Source organism: Trachinotus anak, unplaced genomic scaffold (assembly GCF_046630095.1).
Source record: "Trachinotus anak isolate AG129_WGS33_773 ecotype Australia unplaced genomic scaffold, CSIRO_AGI_Tana_v1 ptg000015l, whole genome shotgun sequence".
NCBI lineage: Eukaryota > Metazoa > Chordata > Actinopteri > Carangiformes > Carangidae > Trachinotus > Trachinotus anak.
The window spans coordinates 7,358,871-7,384,526 of NW_027273866.1; the positions used below are offsets into that span (position 1 = coordinate 7,358,871).

At 41.6% G+C, this 25,656-nt stretch overlaps 1 protein-coding gene across 8 annotated transcripts in view; it reads left to right on the top strand.

Moving 5' to 3' along the window:
• The window catches only part of meis2a (Meis homeobox 2a), a 179,982-nt gene that overhangs the window by 85,902 nt on the left and 68,424 nt on the right, over positions 1-25,656 (top strand). For 3 of the 8 annotated variants that reach the window (XM_071497762.1, XM_071497763.1, XM_071497769.1), the window contains exons 1-6: positions 15,195-15,669; positions 16,176-16,402; positions 18,092-18,233; positions 18,556-18,606; positions 19,059-19,109; positions 19,661-19,810. In XM_071497762.1, coding sequence (XP_071353863.1) covers positions 15,658-15,669; positions 16,176-16,402; positions 18,092-18,233; positions 18,556-18,606; positions 19,059-19,109; positions 19,661-19,810 — 633 coding nt within the window. In that variant the 5' untranslated portion in view covers positions 15,195-15,657. Of the gene's footprint in view, positions 1-15,052; positions 15,670-16,175; positions 16,403-18,091; positions 18,234-18,555; positions 18,607-19,058; positions 19,110-19,660; positions 19,811-25,656 lie in introns of those variants that run through there. The other 5 variants (XM_071497767.1, XM_071497770.1, XM_071497768.1 and 2 more) reach the window with 4 other exon arrangements.

The following is a 25,656-nucleotide window of genomic DNA, read 5'->3' on the forward strand; positions in this document are numbered from 1 at the left end:
GCCACCCCTCATCTCAAACTTTTTCTTTAGTCCCACATCACATGGAACTCTTTCATGCAACTTGTAGCAACTAATGCTGCTCTGTATATAATGCTATGGATGCAATTGATGTGTGACATAATACATTTGGAAAATGAATTGAGAAATTGTTAATGCATAAAACAGCTGGGACATGAATATTTTAGCTAATCCAGCAAACAAATGCAAAATCAGAGTGATGCAAAAAAAAACATTGAAAAATACAGCATGACATTATTATAGAACAGTCTTGTACATTGATTTGCTCACAATGGCCCAATACACCCAGAGATGCTACATGGAAAAAATAATTTCCAGCATAATAATGGCATGGCAAAATCTCTACACAGACAAATTTAGACCATGTGACAGAATATATCATTATATTGCCCACCACTTCTCGTAGATTACCAGAGTTGTTGTATACTTGTTAATTGCCTTTGATATTAGATTCAAACAATTTCAACTTTTTGCAACCAAAGTTTTGCCAAATCCAAATGGTGTCACTTTATTTTCAGCAGATATGAACAATCTATACCTCCATCAACAGCTGCAATCAGCATCTACTAGTCTCAGTATTCCTGAATTAATATAAAGTTATACATTCACATAAATGTAAATGTTGTCACACTTCTTGTATTTTAAAAGATTTCCCAAATAAACTTTAATCCCAAATTTCAATTTTTAATAATCACTAAAGAACTTAGCCTACCTAAAAGTTTTCATTGCATGCGAATGCTTAGTGTAGCATATTATAGCATGAGATATTGCTGGTTTCACGGCACGTCACTCAGCCTGTAATTACAAGCCACCGAGCTGGAAAAAATGTTCAGGTCAACCTCTGAGTTGTAATTCTGAGTCGGAGACATCAGGAATATAAATAAATGCAAAACTCCCATCACCAGCAGTTACCTGGGAGTTAGAGTCCAGTTGTACCACCGATATAATGGATTCAGCTCATTTAAAAGAAGCTGTTTGTATTTGCATCCATTTGTTAATGAACCACTCCAAGTATGTAACACAGCAAAAGTTGCACATACAATGTGTTTCAATGATGTAACAACAAGGCTAGAAACGAGAGTAACCATCTTCATAGTGTGTGTGAACTCTTCCAGGCTGTTTTAGCTGACATCATGTGAATGCAGCATACACAGTACATCAACTTTAATGTGGGACATACTGGCATATCATAACTTTAAGTAAGGATAAGGATAGTATTTCACCATTATGATCAGCGTTCTGTGCTGGGCTGTCCCAAACCCTTGAGCCTCCCATGTATTCTGCCGCCGATCCTCAGAAGCATCTCCAGTTTATTCCTCTCCCTGTGGGATGTCAGCCTCTCAGAAGAAGAGGGGGCCATCTTTGAGGAGGTGGCGTCACACAGCTGCCATAGCCCGGCAAAGCTCCTCGAGGAAAGACATGTTGTCAGTGCGCATTAATCATCGGGCCCACCATCGGAAACAGATTCCCCTCGTAAGCAATTTCACTCATTAGAGTTACGGTGCTGATTTGCTGATTGGAGTTACGCTGAGGCCACTACACCGCGAGGGAAGGAGAGGAGGGAAGGAGGGAAGAGAGGAGGGGAGGGGAGAGGAGAGGAGAGGGAGAGAGAGGGTCTGACACATTTACAGTGATGTGAAAGCTGAGATGTTGATTAATGTGCATTGTTCCTGTCACATAAACTGAATAAATAAATATGAAACAAAAGCAGAGGGAGAGACTCATTTACAGACCAGGAAATGAAAGTTCCATTTAGTTAGGGAGTAAAACTGGGATGACAGTCTGTAGACATGACTGTAAACAAGACATCACCGCAGTGTAAGTCAAGGCCGCGTGCGCGCCCTCGTGCACAAAGCACCTGGTGTGGCTGTTTGGAGCGTTCCTCAAAGTGACGCAGTTCAATTCTTGTGGCATAGACAAAACATAAAATGGAGAGCCCCACTGCCCTGCCAGCTCCTCTGAAGTCCACCACTGTGATAAGTGGCCTTCCTGGTTAGCATGACACGCTGCAATCAGCTCTTGAAAGCCCTCAGGCTGTGACTGGTTCCAAAACAAGCTCACAGCTCAGGCAGGGTATAAAATAAATACTTTTTACAGAATTTAAAACCCATCCTAACGCGCCGCTGCAAATGATGCATGGTGATCACACAGTTTTCCACTACGGCACATCCCTGCTTAGGTCATATTTAGGACAGACTGTTTATATTGATCTTCATATCCCATTCACAAACAGCCTTGTTTACATAAATAAACAATATTCTGTTTGCTGCCATGGAAACAGAGTTTACACGGCCCACAAAATCACCATTTAATGGAGTAAGATGTTTACATGACTGAGAATGCTGGCTAATAATGGCATATCTCAGCTGTCACACTCAGGTTTCTCATAACTGGGGTATGTGTTTATTGGGAGTGTAAGATGGTGTTTACAAGCGACAACTCTTGAACGTAACACTTTGTGTAAGCCGAGTAATTTCAGAATGTTAATGTGAGTGGTGCTCCTGTGATCAACCTCTAGCAGAAATAGATACAGTGCAGACTTTTTAAAAGTTGTTTGTCATTATTTTATAATATATATTTCAATTCTTTTAACCGTTAGGTTTCTGCGCACAAGTAGCAGAACGTGATTGATGCAAACTTTAAAAGCCGCCGCTCCCCACGCCAGACTGAATCCATTGTTTTAACGGTGCCAACTTTTGCACCGTGTTTTGGTTTGATCCCGTCCATTACATCCTCTCAGCCGGGTCCCTGTGTGACCCCCTCACCAGTCATTAGATCATTACTCCGTTTTAGGGAGTAGCAAACATCCGAGACCGTCTGAACTTTTCCTGTGGAGTGGAGCCAGCAGCCACATGACTTAATAAATGGTGACAAACACAAGCCAGCACTTGCATTACACGGCAACAGAGAAACACAGCACCCGGTTGAACCACATAAACGGTCACTAGGGGTCCCTATGTATGCGTATGTGTGTTTACTCTCCTCATCCATCATCCTCAAGCATCACTCCTGTGCTTTCATCATTCTTCAAATGATCTTTGCCACGTGATTGTTCTCACTATGCAGAGATACACGGTGTGCACTAATTAGCCGTTATTTTGTCAGGTGAACGATGGCTGCCGATACACCCCTCTGTCATTTTCTTCCAGAGAAAACGCTCGCGTGCAGGAATTCCTCTGCCTGCTTCACTCAGCTCCTTTTTTCTCCCCGCTTCTGCAGATTCCTCCGTCCGCCCCGGCAAGCCCGGGAGAAGTCGTTTTACAGTTCAATCAGGAATTCTAATAAACTGACCTGCGCTTTAATGACTAATTCATTGTCTCCTTTACTACCTTCATGGGTATAAAGCGGATTAATGACTTGAGCAAGGTTAAAAACAGTACCACTGTGCTTTTCCTTCATCTATTATCAATCATCCTTTAGATTCTTAAGAGAGCAACGGAAATTGAAGGAAAATTAGTAATCCCTTTGATGGATGATAGCATAGGTAGTAGTGTAGGCGTAAGATGTAAGTGTGGCTATAGCATTAAATGGAAATAGCGAGATAAGTAGCATCACATGAGGAGCTTGCATTTCATGTTGGGAACAGACCATAATGCTCTATGACAGGAGAAGTATTATTCTGAAACGAGAAAGAAAGTCAAAGAAGTAATATTTCTGATTTTCGGCTCAACAGCGGACTCATAAATACCTGTTATCGAAACGGCCCAGAGACATAATCTCGTACGTTGTACTTCACAGTTCTTTACAGTTTGTTTACAACAAAGGGCTTTTTAAGAAAAACTCTAAGGAAAAAGGGAAAAACTCCGCAGCATTTTTAGAGAAAAGAGGTTTAGAATTTCACGTGAGTTGTTAAAACTTCTTTGACAGTTTCTTTACTTTTCCTCACACTGTACTTCTTTCTTGTTGTTCAGAAATCCCATGGAAGGGGAGTGAAATAAAAAAAAAAAAAAAAAAGAAAAAACAAAACAAAGGGGAGGCAAAGGGGAACGGCGAGGAAAAGGGAAGAGCAAGTATGAGGCTGCGTCTCTTTGTTTACCATTCTATATTCCCATCACACGTACGCACACCTCTGCTGCATCTCTGGGCTCTTCCCAGTCTTGGCCCAGTCATTTCTGACAATGTTAATGATTTAGTGGAGAGCCCTCCACAACGGATGATTTGTGACATGTAGGAAGGCTGGAAACGGGGGAGGACGAGGCAGGTTTCTGAGGGGAGTGTTTGGGATCCAGGGATTCCTTGAAGATAGTGATTCATTATATTTAAGACAAGTGTGACATCCTACTTCAAGGAGGCAACACACATATGTATGGAGGGGGAGATTTTTTTTTTCGGGTGGCCAAAGTGGGGAGGGGCGGGTAAGTACAAAGGAATGCCTTAGTGTTTTTGGAGATGACATAGGAATAGGAGGCAGGCATATGGAGACGGCAGACTGGAAAATAATGGGTAATGGAGGAATTTGGCCTCAGGCTATATGCCTGCTTTGCCTACTTCTGTATAACTAGTATATTTATAATTCAAATACATACCTTTAATAATTAACAACCAGTGAATATTAAAGGAGAATGCTGGATATCTTTTCCACAGATGGAGTCAGGTGAAAAATAGTATTACATTTCAAATTTGACAACAGCGCAGAACAAAGGGCTGAAGAGCGAAAACAAAAAGTTGGCTGCCATTTTGGGCCTATTTTGTTTTTTTTTTTGTTTGTTTGTTTTTGTTTTTTTAAATTTGGGCCTCGTACAATAAACAAAAAGCAGCCTAGCGTGAGTGTGACATTCAGTTTTAACACATGATGAAAAGGGGTTAAAAAAAAATCTTGTTGTTCAGTACACGTACATTTAAATTAAAAGACATTCAATCACTGGCTGAGTTTACAGTAGGCTTATTGTTTCTCGGTTTCTGTTAGTGAATCATACTTTAAGCCGGTGGAGGGCGACTCCCTGGAAACTCAGGTGTACAGTTACACAAGCAAACGTCTCACTGATTTATTTTTTTTTTTCCCCCGGAGTGTCACATTTGAGCATTTGATTGTTGTCTGTGAACTTTAGCACTGCCACAGTCATGGGCATGACGGCACCAGGGTTGGTCTGGAGTTGTCAACCCTTTTGTTTGGCCAAAATGTTACATCACACACACTGAACACACTATTAGTGATAATACATTAGACACACATCCCACTCTACATGAAATTATGTAATTTCAGACGCATTTAGGCTGCGGCAATTTGGAGGAACTGTGCTTCTAAATTGAAATTGAAATTCAGTGTATTTATGCAGAGCTCCGTGTGTGCCTTTTAAAATAAAATATCCCAAAGGACAGTGTGTTTTGTAGTCTGTACACAAGTGGCACAGAAAAGCTCTCATAGACTGTGTCAACCCATGTTATGCAAACACCAAGAGTTCAACAAGAACTGGTACATTTGCATATTGTGGATCTGAAATGCATCCCGCTTTTATGCAGGCCTCATTTCTATCTCTGCTCTTTGATGTAGCTCATACATATTGACGATCCTGCTGAAGAAACCGACCACGTTAACTAAAGCACGAGCTCAATTTGTGCATCCCCTTTAAAAAAACAAAACAAAACAAAACAAAAAAAAAAAAACAGGGTGCATTAGTTTGTCCCATTTATATTTCCAGGCTTAATTAGCAAGTAAGAGATTGGACAATTAGTTCATCCATGCTAATTGATTATAATATTACAACTTGGTGATGATGGGATGAACATAGACTCCTCGTTCCATATTCCTCTAAGGGATTTGATAATATATACAATGCTTCTGTGTAATGAGGGTTTTAAAAGACCAAATCAGCTAGGGAAATTGTTAATTTAATTCCACTCAGATGATACTGAGTTTTTCAGGGCATAAATGAATTGAATTGAAACGCAGGGGATGGAGGAATCTTCCAGAATGGCAGTGTCCTTTTTGATTTCGCCTCATGTCAACGCAAATGATGTAGCTCACTGGCTCATTTCTGTCAATGGCACAATAGGATGTGAACTCTCAAAGACCTGATGGTATCTAGGTCATTTTTTTCTTCCTTCTGCTTGTCGCTGAAAAGCCCCCTTTCTGTTTCATATCTGCAGCTTCCAGAAATTCATGCTGCTTCAGAGGGAGAGCCACAGCGTCTCTGGAAGAACTCAAATATTGCTTTATGCATCCAAATGCCCCCCCCCCCCTCCCATGGCCTCCCCTCAGAAGCAAACATAGTGTCTTTAAACATGACACCGCAGCAGCACAACACTGTCAGTGTCCATATTAGGTGTAGAATTACGTTTTCTTTCATTATCCACCTTTCCTCTAACTTCCCAGCCGTGGAGGACCAGCTCCGTCCTCAGCCGTCAGACGTCTGGTGTGTGAAGCTCAGGTATGAACCTCTAACCGCCGCTCGCTGGTGGCCCCACTCGAGCTCCATCACGGTGTGACAGTCTGTCAGGAGCCGCAGGCCACAAAGCTGTGCAGGGGGAAGGAGCTGCAGGAATGTGTGTCGATGCAGTTCACCTGGAAAGTTACACAGCAAGTGCTCGAGTCCCACAAAGGAAAGCAACATTTCACGCCTCTGCCGGTGATCTAAGAGAAACATTTGTGCTCTGCTGTTGGACTTCCTTATTCATGCACATTTGAGAGTTATTCCTCTCTCTTTTCTTGGAAGTCATCATTATTGAGCACATCTCCATTTTTTCAGCCCTTCAACCGTTTCGTGAAAAATGTCGTTCCGCCTCCAAATGTTCGTCCTCAGGTGGAGCAAATAAAAAATAAGATTCATGTGTTAAATGCTGAAGTATTACACTTCTTTACTGTGCTTAATAATTAATAGCCCATCCCATCACGCTATGAATATTTACATGCAAAGTGTCCCTGGGAGCCTTCCGTATGCCAGAGGGAGGGAAGTCTGTGTGTTTATAGCATTAAACACTCAGACACCGTCACCAACCCTATTTCGCCTCCAACCATGAGAAACACTCACTAAAGCAATGCGAGCATTTTATTTGTTGTTGCACAATGTAACCTATTCAACTTCCATTTAGACGTGGCAAGTCAAATTACAGGTACTCTTTCTGTGCTGAACTGAAATCCCAGGACGCCGCTTGTCTAGTTTGAACGTGAAGGGAGCAGAAATGAGGTTTCTTAGGTGCTGTTTCCAGAGCAGTGACATTGCTCATTGAGATCACCTTCCACTTACTGTGTCAAAGGTCTTTGTTGTCAGCGCAGCTCGAACCGAAAGCGTCATTACACGGCAGAAGAAATTACTCTGTAGCCTATATTAGATTTTGTTGTAAAAGCAGACTAATGCGCTGCGGTGGGAGAGAACAGAGGGGTGTGTGTGTGTGCTCACTTGAAAAGTTTGTACAACTTTCTGCATGAGGAAAATAAAACACAAACTGTGCAAAGTATAAAAGATTCTTGCGGTTATCTGAGTTGATTAGACTTTGGACTTCTGCACTGCCAGGCATTAATGTGCTATTCAGCTTTAATCATGGCGACTAGCTTCTCTTTATTCTTCCATTTGTGTTGGATCCATAAATATTCGAATAAACGCTGTAACAGGTCGGAAACATTGCCATGACCGCTCCGACTGCAGCAGCTTCAGAGCACAATCACAAATTTTCAACCTTTGACCTCTGAGAGAGACTCAGCAGGACGCACATGAGGAAGGTCCTGGAATATAGCAAAAATCCTGCTTGTTAAAGCTGCATTGCAAATACCAAGAGCTAATCATGGACAAGTAGGATATGTAATACAAATAAATACGCTGTTCCTAGTGAACCTGGGCATGTTTGGCTCTGTTGCTCCTATTGGTGATATTTATCCAGGAAGGGAAGGCTGAATGTTGTTGTTGCCTCTCTGCGGGTCCCTGGGCTCTCAGATCTCCTCTCTGTCTCCTGTGTGGATAAGTAGTGGCTGCAAAGGCAACGCTGGTCTTTGATACTTCACTCCTCATTTGAATCAGTGGTCGCTTTATTTGACAACGCCAGGTAATTACCTGGGTACCTTGCTTGATCATGTGAACTCCTGCAGAACCAGACGGGAGGGAGGGAGGGAGGGAGAGGGGGGGGGGGGGGGGGGGGGGGTATAGCCGGGCTGTGGGTATCAGAGAGGAGATGGAAATGGGAACACATAAACAGGAAAAAAAAAAAAAGAAGCAAGGGGACAAAAACAAAACACCCAAACACAAACAAACCATCTGCATTTGTTTACCTGCATTGTTGTCTGCAAGTATTTCAAACAAGCAGAGTCATGACTAAGACACATACTGTGTTGTTGTATTAAGCAAGTGGTGTGTGTTTCTTAAACGTTCAGCAGTGTGAGTGAGTGCGTGTGTGTGTGTGTGTGTGTGTTTTTTTCTTTCTGTGGGACCGTAGCATGCTGTGAGGAAAGTAAGCACGAGGTCAGACAGTGAGGGTTTTCTGCAGAAAAGCATCACTAAAAGTGCAAGATTATTCCAACTCAAATGAATAGTTTTTGTCTCTGGGGTTCAGTCATTTGATTAGCCTGTAGTGTGTGTGTGTGTGTGTGTGTGTGTGTGTGTGTGTGTGTGTGAGAGAGAGAGAGAGAGAGAGAGAGAGAGAGAGAAATAACTCAAATGAAATCTTTTACTAATTAGCTTGTGTGTGCATGTGCTGAAGCAGAAACACATTTAAAAAGCCAAATAAGAGAAGAACAAACCGAAAGAGTTTAAAAATATTTAATGCCATTACATTAAAGCATCAACTGGGAAATCATCAATACAATTACAAAATTACAGTTATAATTAAGGGGAGGAAAAAAAAAACAAATTTCTTACAATATGTACATGAAGTGGCCTTAAACATATCCAGAACATTATGATTAAACAACAGCATTCAAGAAGAAATCTCACTGATTTTCTTTTATTTACAAATAGAAAAAAAAAAAAAAAATGCTGATAGAGGATGGGGTTAAGCTGAGTGATTCAGATGGCTGGATATGGAACCTTGTCAATGATGTTTATTGAATAGGAGAGCAGTGTTTACTCTGTTGTGTGACTAGAATATCAAAATCCGTCACTCCATGTGAATGCAGCTGCGTTCAGGCTGACTGACTGAGCTCTCCTTGGAGGAATCAAGCAGACAACTTAGGCATGGCCCTGAAGTTTCACTGAAACACTGTGCCAGCATTTCTTAAAAAAACAAAAAAAAAAAAAAAAAAATACAATCTCACACTGCAGAAGCCAAATGTGAAATAAAAAGAAGAATTTGAGCACTCAATTCCTTCCCACAAAACATGAACTTTTAGGTTGAATTTGCAGAGTGGAGACTCAGCAGCTGTTTTTATGCTCTCCCTCCAAAGGACATGTAATTCATTAAGGCTATAAATACAGGAGACTGGCGGAAGTCGCATTATACAGGCTAAATATACCCTAACTTCTCACAAGGAAGTTTTTTTTTTCTCCTTTTTTTTTCTCACCTTTAATGAATTGTATGAATAAAGCAGCTCCCATTTGTGCAGATAGTTTCGCCTGATATATTCAGTGTAACTTTTCTTTTCTTTTCTTTTCTTTTCTCTTTTTTTTTTTATTTATTTTTTTTTTTTTTTAAATGAATGTTGAATCTCTCTGGCACTTGCATTATTTCGGATCTGCACAAGTTCACCAGCTCACAGGCACTCGGAGGCAGCACTGCTTTAACACCCTGCGCAGTTGTATCCACTTCTTAATCATATTGGGAGCATGAAAACCTTACACGCTTACATTCCCCTCCGCTTTCGCACTGGACAAACAACACAAGAGCGGGATTCATATTCATTTCAAAGTGGAGAGGGGAATTAAGACAATTTAATAAAGGCTTAAAGCGCTGGGCTTGTCTCTGCAGCGCCTAAAGCCATATTTCCTCTGATCAGCGGAGGAGGGCGACTTTATTGGACATGTTTCTATTTCCAAATCCGCATAACGGGCAACGATGCATGTATTTCCTATAATGTAGATAAGGGAGAGAGGGTTTGATATGTAATAAAAAAAAAGGTGGGTCTGTGCTGCCTGTTTAAGCCCCTTAAGCCTGATAAATGATGAGCGACAGAGGCACAGCAAGAGGGTCACCGCTATTAACTCCTCGGTTTCCCGGCCTCCACTTAAACTTCTCTCAATTACATGTGGTAATGTGGCTGGATACGGGCCTTGCAGGCTTCGACCCGTTCAATCCAACCCGAGTAGAAGGAGAAATGGCACCCAGACCCGCTCGGCGCCCTTCGTCAATGCAGGTAAAGGCTGTCCCCAAAGCCACGTGTTTGATAGGGAAACCCAGGGATTAGAGTCTGCGGCGTTACTAACACATGCACGCCAGGTATTCTGGGACAAACACCCAACGCAAGCTCATTAAATCAGCATTTGGTGTATCCGAGCGAGGCGTTAACGACGGGCTCTAATCTCGGCGCTGACCTGTTCAAACTGTGTCACAGCCGAGCAGAGCTGAGGCTCTGCAGACAGGAGGGGGCGGGGGGAGAGGGGGGTGTGGGGGTGTGTGTGTGTGTGTGTGTCGGGGGGGGGGGGGGACACTTAATATTACCAGTGTAGGAGTTTGAGAAGAAAAATATTTATTTTTACATGATAGAAAAACGCATTCACGCTCTGAAGTTCGTTTGTGAGAAAAGAAAAAGGAAAAAAAGTTTGACATCTGAATAAAGGGATTTTATCGACAATTTAAAAGACGTAATCTTACTACGTTAATACTTTAATTAAAAATAATGTTCATTACATCGACGCGCTGATTTCCAAGCCATTATAAATTAATCAGTTCAATATTTGTTTCTTTCGAAAATGTTCAGTAGTTTAACACTTAATTCCTACATTTGGTTTTTTTTATTTTTATTTTAACAGAGCTACAATAACGCTTATAACAGTCGTTCAGATTATACCGATAATAAATAAAATATTGGCAAAGAGAGGCATCAGATCAATGTGTTTCAGATTTTTTTTTTTTTTTTTTAATGACCGTTTTGGATTTAAATGAGTGCCGATTTATTTTCAAAATAAATTCAAAAGAAATCCAATAAATTCAAAATGAAACTTGTTCGCGTAAATTAAAGACAAACTACATCTAATAAAGGCCACATTTTTCTGGTTTGTGTGACAGATTTGTGACAGCACCAACTGTGAAAGGTGTAAACAGTTAAACCGAATTTATGGTCAACGCTTTGCCAGCAAATGAAACTAAAAAAAAAAAAAAATACAAGCCCTTTAATCCTAATTTTAAAACACGATTTTGTTTTTATTGGTGTATATTTTTTAGTGTAAATTTGGTTCGGTGTTATTCTCTGGGCCTTCTCTCGTTTTGCTGTGAAGCTCCCCACAGCTCGGCTGCGGCTGCGGCCGCCAGGTGTCGCTAGAGGGCCGCATATTCTCTGCTGAGCCCACGAAAGGAGAAAGCCACAGTTACATTTTGTGTTGGCCTCCTCACTCTCTCTCTCTCTCTCTCTCTCTCTGTCTCTCTCTCCCTCCTCCCTTTACTAACCCTCTGACACCAGACTCTGAGAATCGGTGGAGGGGAAAATGAGGCTTTGGAGCTGAAGAATTTACAGTTAGTCGCGAAACTTTTACAAGTATTTGAGCTGCTCACTCCACTTTCTGAAACCCTATAGTCACATTTCACTCCGGGGTCAGAAAGAGTTCAGAAGCGGAGGACTTGAGCTAACGCTCTCTGCAACAGGAAAACACCGAGCATCCGAATGATTAGGAACAAATCATCAATAAAATCATCCGAAGATATGGGGACACATGAGGAGAATTTACTGCAGCGTATGGAGATGATTAATAAGATTTAATTGGTTGTCTTCTTTACAGTTGGAAACCGGGGGACAAGGCGCAACTGTGTGACTTTTATTGAGCGCAAAAGTTAAACCCTTACATTAAAATAAGCACCAACAGCTGCATTTCTTGTCATTTTGAAGCTGAGAAAAAAAAAAGGGGGGGGGGGGGGGGGGTTTACTGAACAGGCTGCAAGGTTTTTACTATCCGAGCTTCACCAGCGGCCAGTCTATGATCCAGTCTTATCTCAGCGCCTCTATACATTAGCTTTGCTAATTTACATAATCTCAAACACTGAAGAGGGCCAAAGAAGAACAAAGTTACAAACAAGATTAGGGCGATTTTATTTGTTCCTGCGGTTGAGCGCCGATTGTTTCTCCAGGAGTGTTTAAGGTCACTAAGAGGATTTGAAGCTCGTTTCATATCAGTGATCTTTTTGAGGGAATTAAATCAACAATGCATTTCTCTCCATATTTAGCAACAGGCTTGTGTGTGTGTGTGTGTGTGTGTGTGAACAGCCGAGCCCTGCAGGGCAACAGAGGAGGGGGAGAGAGGGGTTGTAAGTCCTGCAAAGAGTAAACAGAGGGAGTGGAAGTTCAGTGCCGGTGCTCAGGCGCATGCAGGCGGTCCTGGGTGCACCTTTAGGATGTGACATGCAGTGGATCTTTTAGCCTGGTGATTGTCCTCGTAGTGTTTTCCTTGAAATGGATCCCCCCCCCAACCACCACCACCACCACCCCCTAATACACACAGACACATATACACCACACCACCACAAAATGAATCCGAACGCAGCTGGCCATGTCCCACACGGACACCGAGAGCTTTAACCCTAAACTGACCTCAATTTGACACCAGCAGATGAAATGTTACCGCCTGTTAATGCCGTCCACTGATTTCTTTCATACGCCTAAAGGTTGTGTGCTCACCTGAAAAAGGGCCGCAACGTGAAAGCCACTTGTGAGAAACATAAAACTAGTTAAAACTGTGTCTGCTCGGTGTCCTCCTGGAGTCATCTGGCTTGTAAAGGCGCTCAGGTTATGAGCAGGGGAGTTTAAGTTGGCACAGGTCTTGTTTATGGGGAAAAATTAATTTTAATTAACTATTGAGTGAATGATGATTAAAGTGAAATTGGAAACTTAAACACCCGACTTGTGTGACGCTGCTCATGAGCGGAATTAACCCATTTCACAACCTAAATATGGTTAATTAGGATGTCTCCTGTTTATGACTTCTATTAATTACTCAAATAAATAGTTCACAAAGGAAAGCGTTTGAGATTTCGCGTCGTTGCTGGAAGTTTTATAGGGAAGGATGTGTTTCTGTGGAGCCGTGCATTGGACACGCATAATTAGCCCCTGCTATTTTCACACGCTCTTCGGGTGTTTACATCACTCTCCTCGGGGGCAAATCACATATTTCCACAATAAATGCGCAAAAATGAAGAGCAAAAAATCGCAAACTCTAGAAGAATAAAAATGCACTTGAGCGCCTGGGATTTTTTTTTATACTGTACTGTCACGCTTTAATGGGAGATTAAACATGCATATGAAATCTAGTTGTTTTTTTTTCTTTTCCAAAACTTTCCCTTCACTGCGCCGTGAAAGGACGCGCGTCCACGACAAAGCGGTAGATACAGTATAAGGTTTATGCTACTTACCATCGCTGTCCAGAGGAGGAGGATGAGAAAAAAAAAAAAAAAAAAAGTCAAGCGTTAGTGCACAAATCAATGTGAGCGATAGTATTTAGCTTATAAAAATATCAGTCTTCAATAGCGTCTGCCGGGCTTGGTTGTGTTTACAGAGTGTAAGTAAGAGAGACTTGGAGACGGTGAATGCCTTGGCTCTCTGCGCACCGCTCTGCAGCTCCTTCCCGGGGTATTGCACGTTGAAATGTCCACACAGCCGTTTGTCAAACCCTGCAGTGCTACACTTCCCACCCCCCCTTTATGCCAACAAACATAACTGTTGTCACGGTTTCATTTATTAACTCTTTTTCTTTTGTTAACAAAAACAAAAACAAAAAAACAAAGCAATAAAAAAAAAAGCAGCTATTTCTGTAATCGACCCTGAGCAACTCTGCTAGGTATTTTGTTTGCTGAGGGAGTTTATTGACCGTCCAACAGTAGCCACAGCCCATCTCCCTGAGCGTGTGTCTGCTTTAATCCTAACCTGTGAATAATTAATTTCCACCATCAAAAATGTCACGGAGCCATAAATGGAGCCTTTATGTGAGAACCTATCAATACAGCCATGATGCCACATTAGCACTGATGGAGCTAAATATTAAAGGGGATAGATGGCCTGCTTCTGTTTTGTGCGTGAAAGTGCCCAGGCTCCAAAAAGAGCTTCACTGCAAATCGATGGCCGGAGCGTTGCTCCTCCTCTAAACTTCAATCTCCTCACATGATTGATGATCTAGGGGAGCTTTGATAATTGACTACTCTGAGGTAAGGCACAGATTTCTATCAAGAGAGGGGATTGGACGAAAGGAACATACAAAATTACTTTCTCCACTTTTTTTTCCCCCTCTCTTGGAAAAGTTCATTCAGGACTTAGAGGGGTGCTGCGTGTCGTTTAATTTGCTAAAAAGACCAGGGCAATAATTAGCTGTAAGATTAGGAGGTATTACTGAGATATTAGCCCACGTAGGCACACCGGCTTATAACCACAGAACAGATAACAAGTAAGCGTCATGCGCATATGTTACACTCAGCATTCATAAGATATCCTGGCAATTTTAAGCGAAGCTGCCTTATAATCTTTTGTCTTGCTTCTATCTCCTATTGTAATGATGGAAAATCGTTCAAATGGTCATTCGTGTTTATTTTTTTGTCAATGTTTCATTTTGCCGTGCGTAAAAGTTTGGACGCATCATGCGTAAATCTGCTTTAAAACCAACTTTTACAAAATTCTAGATCATACTTCATGCAGTTTAGTTCACTCAGTGTTATGTTAATTTCACTCAGAGCAGTTGCAGCCTAAGTGTCCGCGCTGGTAAAACTCTCCTCACTCAGCCTTCTCTTGCTTTTCTTTAGGACTCTCCTCGGCGAAAAGGAATTGGGTGGGAGTTGGAGCTGTGATGGTTTGGCTTTTACCCCCAGTGTGGAGTTGAAGCCGTCCCTGTGCCTCGCATATACTCTGCATATCACAAGATTTGGTCTCTCCTCTCTCTTTTCTGGAGCTGCTGTAGGACTGGCTATGGCCACCACTACTTCCGGGATCCGTCATTTCATTCGCCCACCGCTCGGCGCTGCGAACTGACTCTGTTTCTATAAGCAAGCTAGCAGCCAACCTGCCAACACTCGCTGACACTCACTCATCTCAGTCTCGCCAGATAGACGAAATACCTACGGGGGAAAAGAAAGGAAAGATCCGAGTCGCAATCTCTTAATTTCTCCTGCTTTTTTTCCTCTTCTTTTTTTTTTTTTTTTTTTACAGTGATAATAAAACAAGATAGCGATCTGGAGGCATTAAAGGAGACGCGGACTTGCGGGATGAAAACGGACTAAAAAGATTCGTCCTTCTCTTGAACATCATCACCAACCGTCATTCATTCATTACCTTGACAACCTCTGGCTTTGATTGACAGCTGGAGTGGCAAAAAGCCATGAGACACGACAGTTTAGTTACATGCAGGTTGTTGATGGGCCGATTGTAACCTTCACTTTGGCGCATTTTTTCTTTTTTTTCCGAGGAAAGAGGGAAAACAAGAAAAATTGCAAAACTCCCTGATGCTACGATTTCAACTGAACCACACTGGCGAATAGGAGAATTCGCAAAGTTGGTTGAAAAAGGAATCCTGCCACTAAATCACTTTCTATCCGGGACTGGGATATTAAATATACGACAGATTCAGGAGTTTATTGGAGCGCAGCCTGATGGCGCAAAGGGTAGGTTTTAAATCTCCTACACTTACCTGTTCAAATCCACTGTAGGGAGGCCCTCGTATCGCTAACCTCTTGTCGGCTGGTGGCAAATTTGCAAAGTATTCATATCAAAGCCGCGATATTTGACATTTTTGCAGCGCCCTTACTCTTCAAGCAAAGTGACAGCCTCTGCCTTTACCGACAGCCTCCACGACAGTCGTGGAGCAGTTTCACGGGAGACTCCAAACTAATTCGCTCTCTTCACTCATCAAACTCTCTTTCGGGGAGCATCTAAGTTATAATGTTTTTGGTAATGACAAACCGTTTAACTGAGATAATGTATGACACTTTTCTTGCCCTGGCTGCGGCGCATTTTCGCAGCAACAGCTTATTAGTCTCTCCTTTGCCTGCATTCAAAACGAGACGGCATGCTTTTTTAGTACTTTTCACATTTGTTAAACACAAAAGTAACCGGGCAACCCGCGCTGACACTTTTTTTTTTTTTTTTTTGCTCTGATTTTATCCCCTAGTACGATGAGCTGGCCCATTACGGTGGGATGGACGGAGTCCCGGCGTCGATGTACGGGGACCCGCATGCTCCCCGGCCGCTTCCCCAGGTCCACCACCTGAACCACGGACCGCCGCTGCACGCCAGCCAGCACTACGGAGCCCACGCTCCTCACCCAAACGTTATGCCCACCAGCATGGGCTCCGCTGTCAACGACGTTTTAAAGAGGGATAAAGATCAAATTTACGGGTAAGGTTTGCATGAACCAAATACGCCTGTATTCTGTATCCTATATATATATATATATATGTATATATATATATATATATATTTTTTTTTTTTTTTTCATGAAGTTTTCAGCTTTTCTATAAGTTAGTTTAGTGGGAGTTTCTCTCCCACCACTAAATTTAAATGGTGTTTTGTGGAGGACTGACCGCAATTTTGGAGCTCTATTGTTGGTCAGGGGAGTTTTGTTGATGTGTAATTTTATCCGCATTGTAGAAGGCAGCGTCGAGCCTGCAGCAAGCAAGAGCATAAGCCCCGAGCTTGAAATACAAGCTATAAAATAATGTGGAAGCGCTCGGTGCATAGTCTAAGCCTGAAAGTCACAGACTGCAGGGAAGTGTAACAAAAACTATTTCCACCACCACAACAAATGTTCCACCTTCTAAAGTTGGCTTTAATATTACAGAGCAGGATTATTATTTGTCTAACCTTAAGTAGTCTCCACTCATTTAAAACGTTCTTGTTGACACAAGCAGAAACTTGTCTTTTTTTTCCCCCCCTAATATTGTTTGCAGTAACACACACACACACACACAACGCACCGTGAGTCTTAATAATTCTACTGTTGTGAAATTACGCTCTAATAAAGAAAAGAAAGCGCATTACTACGTTATAACTGACGGCTGCAAACGGTGAAAATGTTTTCACATAATGCTCACAAACACACCCACACAGAAAGTGCCATAATCCTCAGTGTATCATTATAATCTGGCGGTGCAGCACAGTAAATCCACTTCAGCTCTTTCACTCACGTTGTCATATGTTTAACAGAGTTTACCCTCAGTTTTCAACTGGCACACATTTTAAAGGACATACATTAAGAAACTTATGACAGTTTTATGAAGTGGACTTGTTGTAGAAATAGTGTATTTTTTTCCCCATGTGATTATAATATAGCTTTTGGAAATTATTGTGGTGACTGTTCGTCTCATGTTGATATAAGAGTGGAGGTTAGAGTTTACCCTGTTTTTTTTTTATTCACCTCTGCTTCCCTGTTATAGTTATAGGCCTATGAGGGAAGGAACATTAAAGTCCTCGGTGCCTCAGTGCGTCTGTACTGTAACTCTGCGAAATAATTTTTTCATTTCAAGTTTTTTTTTATAGACTATAATTTGTCTAAAATCCCAGTGACCTCTGTTGTGTGTGTGTCAGTCCTGTTTTTTTGGGGAGTTTTGTTGAGTTCTCTGCCGTTTTTAGTTTGCACTGCAAGAAATGTCAGTCGATTAATGTCACACTGAGTCTAAAATCCTTCATTTTCTCAAACCGAGGAGGTGAAATATTCCAGATGCGCATTTAGCCTCGGTTTTGAACTCGAAAACGTCTCCTAAAGAGAAACCTCCTCAATCCAGACATATTGTTTGAGTAGCTGTCTGCCTCATTTTTAAGATGCGTTCACTTACAGTAAGAGAAGTGTGTTTAAAAAAAAAACAAACAACAACAACGAAAAAAAAAACTACATAGAGGGAAATAAGCAAAATAATCTCAGCCAACTGTCTGATATTTTGTGCTTGCTTTAGGAAAAAGATTTTTTTTTTTTTTTTTTTTAGTAGGATAGAGGTGACAGATCTGCAGGTTGACATGGACATTTTTTGCAGTGGGGGTTTGTGGAGCCGGTGTGCTGCTTGTGCTCAGGCTGTGTTTCCCTTCTTGCAGTCACCCTTTATTCCCACTGCTCGCACTGGTTTTTGAGAAGTGCGAGTTGGCGACGTGTACTCCGAGGGAGCCCGGCGTAGCAGGCGGCGATGTCTGCTCCTCAGACTCCTTCAATGAGGACATTGCTGTCTTTGCCAAACAGGTCAATTTTGAAATATTCAAAAATAATAATAATCATATATTTTTTTTGGATGTTGTGGCTTACGTCATGGCACATATTGTTGTTTTTTTTCCTGCCTGCTTCCTGATTTTTTTTTTTTTTTTCAGCAAAAACTTTTCTTTTGATAAGATGAGATAATAAGAGTGTGTGTTCTCTGCAAAATTCATCTTTACTGAAAATGTTGAAGTTGCATTATCAGGTTACATTCCATAGTGAAAATACACACACACACACACACACACACACACACACACCCCTCACATTTCATGCCAAACTAACTTTGACATTTGGTGTATTATTTTAGGTCCGAGCAGAAAAACCTTTATTTTCATCAAATCCAGAGTTGGACAATTTGGTAAGCGCACACTTTGAACCCTCTCTGTCTCCCAGTAGTCGCCGCCTCGCTTGCGGTTGTATAGGTGCAGGCTGCATCTGCTCTTGCGTTGCCTTTTTGGGGATGGACTCTGGAGAGAGTCCGCAGCATCACACAGAGAAATAAAGTGAACATATGATTCAAACTTCCGCACAGATGTCAGATCAGTTTTGAAGTGAAGCTGTGTGACCACATTTGTCGCTGTCATTGTTCAGTCTTCCCATCTAAACTGACCCAGCTGTGACCAGTGTGTGTAGTGACTTATTAGACTGTGAGATTCCTTTTGCAGTTAAAAAATATGTCTGGCTGCGGTGCACCCCATAGTGTTATATGACAGGCTGGTTATCACATTATATATGTAAAATATTAATCTTGTAAAAAAAAAAAAAAAAAAATGTTGATATGGATTTGTGTTTATTTTTCTTTGCTTCCAGATGATACAAGCCATACAAGTATTACGGTTTCACCTCTTGGAATTAGAAAAGGTAAATATTACACATCTTCATGTTCTTGTGGCAGACGCATGACGCCGCCTGCACAAACATCCTGTATTTTAATGTAACTGATATTATTAGTATCCAGTGCAGGGCTGTGTTTATTAGCAGATGGGTTATTTTAAATGTTAAAAAAAAAAAAAAAAGTTGGGAGAAAGTTTTCGGTTTTTGTAAATTTTCATAAAATATGCTGTTTTATTCGGCCAACTCTTTGTGCAGCTGCAGTGAATGTTGATAAAATATGCTGGAGCCTCTTTGCTCACGTTGCACGTTGTTATTGATCCGCAGATTTGGTTTCAGCTGCTCATTATTTCTCCAGCTTACGGCGTGCTCTTTATTATTATTATTTTATTTTTGCCCTTCAACTTGTTGCTCCAGTCTCCTGAGAATAATAAGCACTGCAACAATTTCACTATTGTTTCCTCGCCGCCGATAATGCCCCTTAATTGGAGTTATTCTTGGACTGGCTGAATCGTTTCCCCATCCTGAAAAAAGGTGTTTTCTTCCTTTTTTTTTTTTTTTTTTTTTTTCTCTCTCTCTAGGTGCATGAGCTCTGCGACAATTTTTGCCACCGGTACATCAGTTGTTTGAAAGGAAAAATGCCAATAGATCTAGTAATCGACGAACGGGATGGCAGCTCAAAATCAGATCACGAAGAACTCTCGGGATCATCGACCAACCTTGCAGATCACGTAAGTAACGCAGGCTCTGTCCTGTTCCTCATATGCGATGTGGCTGTTTTATTCTTGTCCGTGTCTGCACGCGTCTCTGCTGGCGACAGAGAAAACCTGAGCAGACAGGATTTTTATATATATATATATATATATATATATATATATATATATATATATATAAGACAATGCATGTGATTAATCGACTATTTAAAAAAAATTAATCAGATTTATTTTGCCAACTTTTGGGGCTATTAGCCTGTGCTCAGTGTGTGACCCTGCTGTGCCATCAGTAAATAGAGCACACTCTGTTCTGCGAGGAGAATCTGTCGATCGATGTTCTGAGGTCAAAAGCTAGATGTGATACAATAGGCCGAGTTATTGTTTTAGTCTTTTGATTAGGGGCAGTCATGTGTGCGTAATGCGTCCCTACTTGCGCTTGTGTGCTCGAGGTCTGAGTTTTTGGAGAGGCTGAAAAGAGAGAGAGAGAGAGAGAGGGAGGAAAAAAAAACCGTGAGGCAATTATCTGTTACGCAGGTTTTAACGTTAAAGCAGGGTATCAGCGGTAAGCTTTAGCTTTAGGCCAATATTTAAAAAGAAAGGGGCTTTATTATTTGGGGCTGTGGGAGCTGGATATGGCCTGTGCGCATAAAGCTGTGGATTTTGCTGCAGAGGTGGAGAAAGTGGTAGCCTATTGAAATAGATCTCAGAGCTAAAGGCTTACCATCAATGTCAAGTTCACAAGGCATATGATGGCTCGTCTGGAGGGCCCTCCATTGCTGTTGATGTTAATGTGTTTAATTGTTTCGTATTGATTGCCGTGTGGTTTGCTCTGCAGTGGCTTTCTCCTCTGCTCCCCGTTTTATGGCTGGAGGCTCCATAATGCTGAATTCAATTATATGCACCTGAAGTACAGAAGCTTTAAATTTGAAGATCGATGCCTCGGTTTAAATCGTGCATTTTCGGCGTAATAAACATAGGCTCTCCTCGCTGTATGGATTGGGCTGACAGTGTGTTATTGAGTTGATATCTGTGAATTACTGCGTCTTGCATGCACGTGATAAAGCTAATGTTTGGGTGGAGAGAGAGAGACAGCGAGAGAGAAAGAGCGGCTATTGCAACAAAGTGACTAGTTAATATCTGTGTAGCACAAGGGGCCAAGCCTATTAGGAATTAAAGCAGATTTAAGTGTTATGCAGAGTCACTGCGCTGCATCTGTTGGGTCTGGCTATAGGCCTAATAGCAGTGGATTCCCTTTGAAAGCCCGTCGTGTTCACAGGGCCACGCAGCGCGCTGCACAAGGTGAATTAAAACCTAATTAGACCTTAGATGCCGATGTTGGTTTGAGGAACGGTCAGAGCGGCAATATTGTGGTCCTCCAACACAAGTGTAGAAATGAGGCATGCTGCTGTTTATATTGTAGAGATTAGATAAACTAGCCTGTTTAGTTTCATGGCAGATGGTTGATACTCAAGCCAATTTCCAATGGTGCCTCCAGTGCTCAGACACCAGCGTTGTCATCAGTCCACTTGTGAGAAATATTTTTGATAATTAGAAAATTAGATATGCCAATAAAGCAAATCAGGAGCAGCAATAAACAAAGAAGGCTGCGTGACAAGCCATTTATCTTGGAGTCATTTTGACTGACCACCTCATTAGGCGTTTAAGTTTTGAGGGATTTATTTCACTTTTGTGGCACCAATGAACTTTTTATTATAGCCTACCTAACTGCTGGCCTGGATTTGACAAAAGCAGACCAGAGTTTTTTCTTCTTCTTTTTTTTTTTCTTTTCTTGTTTGCTTTTGGAGCTGGGTCTGAGCTGAGAAATGAATTTAGTAGTGGAGGAGTACAACACAATTATGGAAACATATACACTCCAGCTTATAGTTATTTTTTTAAATAAATAATAACACACTGTCTTATTTTTGTACAGTGTGTGTGAGCACGTGTGCACCTTATGGTGCTTTGCTAAAAATAATATTTGCAGAAAGTTAAACTGTGGAGGTTAAAATGTGTACAGAGCAGTCACAATCTAAAAGCCTTGTAGTAAATAGTTAACTTCTTCAGCAGTAATTTCCGTGTCTAATTAAAAAGAATCCAGCTTTGCATGCATACAATGTGTTTTGAATATTGGGAACAATGCATAAAAATGCATTTGGCTGCAAAACTCCACCGCTGGTTGGAAAGCAATGTCTGTCCTACTTGTCTTGATTTATTTATTTTATTTATTCATTTGTATTTGGCTCTGTTTTATTATTCATTTCTGTCCTTGCCTCTCAATGTGGAGAGGAAGGAGGTTTAATAGTTAGATATGCTAATTTATTTAGTTAGAATCTCTCACGTCCATTTTTCTTTGCTTTGATATGCATTTTTAATATATAGCCCTGGGCTACATCTCATTTGGTGAAAGTTGGTTTTTCTGGAGATGATGAGGCTCTTCACTGTGCAGGAGGCGGCCCACTGAGCTTGTTTTTATGTGTGTATGAGAGTGTGTGTGTGTCCTCTCTCTACCTCTTTCTGTTTCCCCTCCTCTCCCCCTCCTCATACCTGACAGTGGAGCATAATAAGCGCAGTTTTATTTACACTTGAATGCAGCATTGTCTTAGAGATGATTGGATTATGGTACAGTGAGAGTGAGATGAGGTCTTGCTGACACTGTTGATTTCCGTCTTCGCTTTCGGTGACTATCTCAACCATGTAGCCCACCCAAGGCTTCCTAACTCATCGCCCCTCCTCAGATCAACCCCATCCCATTTAAAAGAAAGAAAAAAAAAAAGGATGTTGTATTACACATGAAGGGTGATGGGGGGGAAAAAAAACACAGAGCGGTGTAGATTTGTAAACGGTTGGAACAGTGTGTGTGTGTGTGTGTGCTTGTCAATGGTTTGCTCTCTTGTCTTTTAATTAATGAATAAAATTTCTGTCTTTTCTGTGCTACATCCAATTAGGGAGGCAAATAGAATTAACAGAGTCTGAATATTATCTGTTCTAATGAATTAGCCTTTGTGTCTTCTCGTGCTATTGTGCCGCTTCTTCAGTCAAGCTTACATATTAACAGAAGGCTTTTCATTTCCTCTATGCATATGCATTATGTGCTTTTGAAACTGTCTTTGAATTTCTGCATAGTTCTAGATTTGTTATAGAGAATTTCTGTAGCGTTTGCAGGACTCTGCGCTTTGTTCTGGAGAGCTTTCCTCAGGGAGTGATAGTGGTTCCCATAGAGGTTATGGTGTCGCTTATCTTGACTCTGCATGGCTGGAAAGGGAAAAAGAAGGGGGGGGGGGGGGCTTTCTGTTTACATTTGATCCTCTGGTACAGGCTCTGGGCGCAGTAGACCATTGGTCAGTTATGGTGATGTCACAGGTTCAGTCAAGTAATGCAATAGTTCGTCTTGTGCCCATGCAGTGATTTACTGTGTGTATCAGTGGAGATGGGTGCTCAGTAATGTCCTGTTTCTGTATGTCACCGTGCATGGTGCAGCGTGCACACAGCCCTCTGCCTCCGCTCTCCGCCTGTGGACAGCGAGCCCTCGGGCCGAGCCGGCCTGCTGAACCGTGGAATTTCTCTGTTCTGGAGGTGTTCTAATTCAACTAGCTTTGTTCCCCTCCTCGGGGACCAACTATGTTTGGATCTCTCCCCCCTTTCTCATGAAAACAGGGCATCGTCGACTTGGACGGCTCTGTCTGATCCACACAATTGTTTTGTGATGGTGGGATGTCTGGCCTTACATTTCCTATTTGATTAGTGTTCAGAGGCAGGGCCCCGTTGGCAGGCATATCTAATCATCGCTGCCGTGGCTGGAGAGAGGCTAGGCTCACTTGTTGCGTCTCTTGCACTCCCCTTCCTTTAACGGCAAGTACGCTGTAAAAGATTGCAATGAAAAACAGTCACTCAGCATTCATTTTAAGATCCTACCATACATTGTTGACTTCCATTGAAAGACAACATATACAGTTAATTATAGTATAGACATCTATTTACATACTCATGTGAAAGCCCATATTTTATATTATTTGTTATAGGGAATAAATGAAAGTAGAATTATCTGTAATGACTTGTCTGTTTTGTATTTACGCCATTTCATATTTTGGATGTGTCATTTTGACGTGTGCCAAACCAATGAATCACAATAGTAGTCACATTTTTTTTTTTTTAAATTTAATCTCTTCTTTCTGGAGACATATTTTCACATGTAATGTGCCATCCACGACTGTAAAAGAGGTTTGTTTTTGCCTCAGAGAAAGTTTTCAACCATCTATACAATCTCTAAATCCCTTGTGTCTGTTAAAACACGCTGAAGTGAATTATTAGCTGGTAAATTAAGGACTCTTTATATTCAGGATAATTGAGGGTGTTGTAAATACTCAGCTGCACAATAGAGGTGCACCTACACTTTCCAAAGCGGCTGTATATAATTAGGCTCTCAACCCAACAAAAATGTGTGAGGAGTTTTTCTCTGTTTATGCCATGTGGCAAGATGCGTCTTGAATTGTGAGCTGGCTTTATGATTTACGGCCCAGTGTGTTTCTGGTGTGTCAGCGATTCTGTTCATGTTCAGCACAGTATCCCTGTAGCTGCTCTTTGCAGTGGTAGTACAACATACAGTCCAACACACGCACACACACATAAGGCCAGTCATTCCCAGCCTACCTTACACTGCTACTACATCTTCTCTTCCCTCCAGGTTCCTGGGGAATTTGAGGGAAATTCAATGATGCCGCTAAATCAATTTTATTTGAAATTCCTAGGGATGTAGGCAGAATGCAGTGAGGGAAGTGAGATTGTGCCAGGCAGGTGTTTGTAAATGAGAAACAAGGGACAGGAGCAGAGGAGACAGCAGCATTCTCCTGCTCTCCTGTGGCCTGGCTGAACTACAAGCCTTCCTCCCCATATTGTCTCCTGCTTTTATATTAATTACAACTTGTATTATCAGCCTCCAGTTGCTAACCCCAGCAAACAGAAAAGGCTGCCCCTAGAGACCACGCTTCTTTTGTATCTTATTCTCCATCTAGTCCTATTGTGTTTGTGTTTGTGTGTGTATGTGTGTGCGCACGTTCCTGCCTGCACATGTGTGTGTGTTTGCTTGCTGGCGTTCTCCTCCTCCTCCTCCTGGTAACACTGCTCTTTAACACAATTAGTGAAGAGCATGGAGTGAACCATGTTTGACTCCTAATTATGCCCAGCTTTAGGGAATAGTCACATGGGCTAGAGGCCTTTTTTCTTTTTTTTTCCTCTTGTGCGTCTTCCTCTATGTTTTTTCGAGGGCTTCTTGTGTAGGTTGAAGAAGACTGTTTGGGTGACATGATTTTTTTTTTTTACAACTTGTTTGAACTTTATCAGACCCACGGGGGTTGTGACAAAATGGTTGTGTGTGTTTGTGTTGTGCAGCGCGGTGTCTGATGATGCACACTCCGTACCTCAGAGAGGCCCACTAAATTATTCATGGGGAGGAAAGGCTGTTGCTTTTGTCGCCTCGTTGAGCGTGGAAAGTTAACACTGTTGTTTTGATATTTGTTGTCTTGTTTTGGAGACGGGATTATGAATGAGAGGTGACTTACAGGTTTTTTTACGAAGAGTGTGTGCTTCATTAAAAATACCCACTGCATAGGCAGTGGTCCTACTATCCACTGCATTATTATTATTTGGTCATGTAAAGTGCTGCGGTGTGCTTTTTGCCCTATATGAACCGACCTAACAAAGCTTTATATATATCCCTGCATACAGACCCATTAAACCCACAGGGTAGCAAATCACAGCAAAATATCATTCCCTTTAACACCATTAGCTGAGGTGTCTTTGAATTTAATTTAGTGCCAGCACCATTAAAAATGACACATTACTCTGCAATGATAGCTAAATTAAGTCCT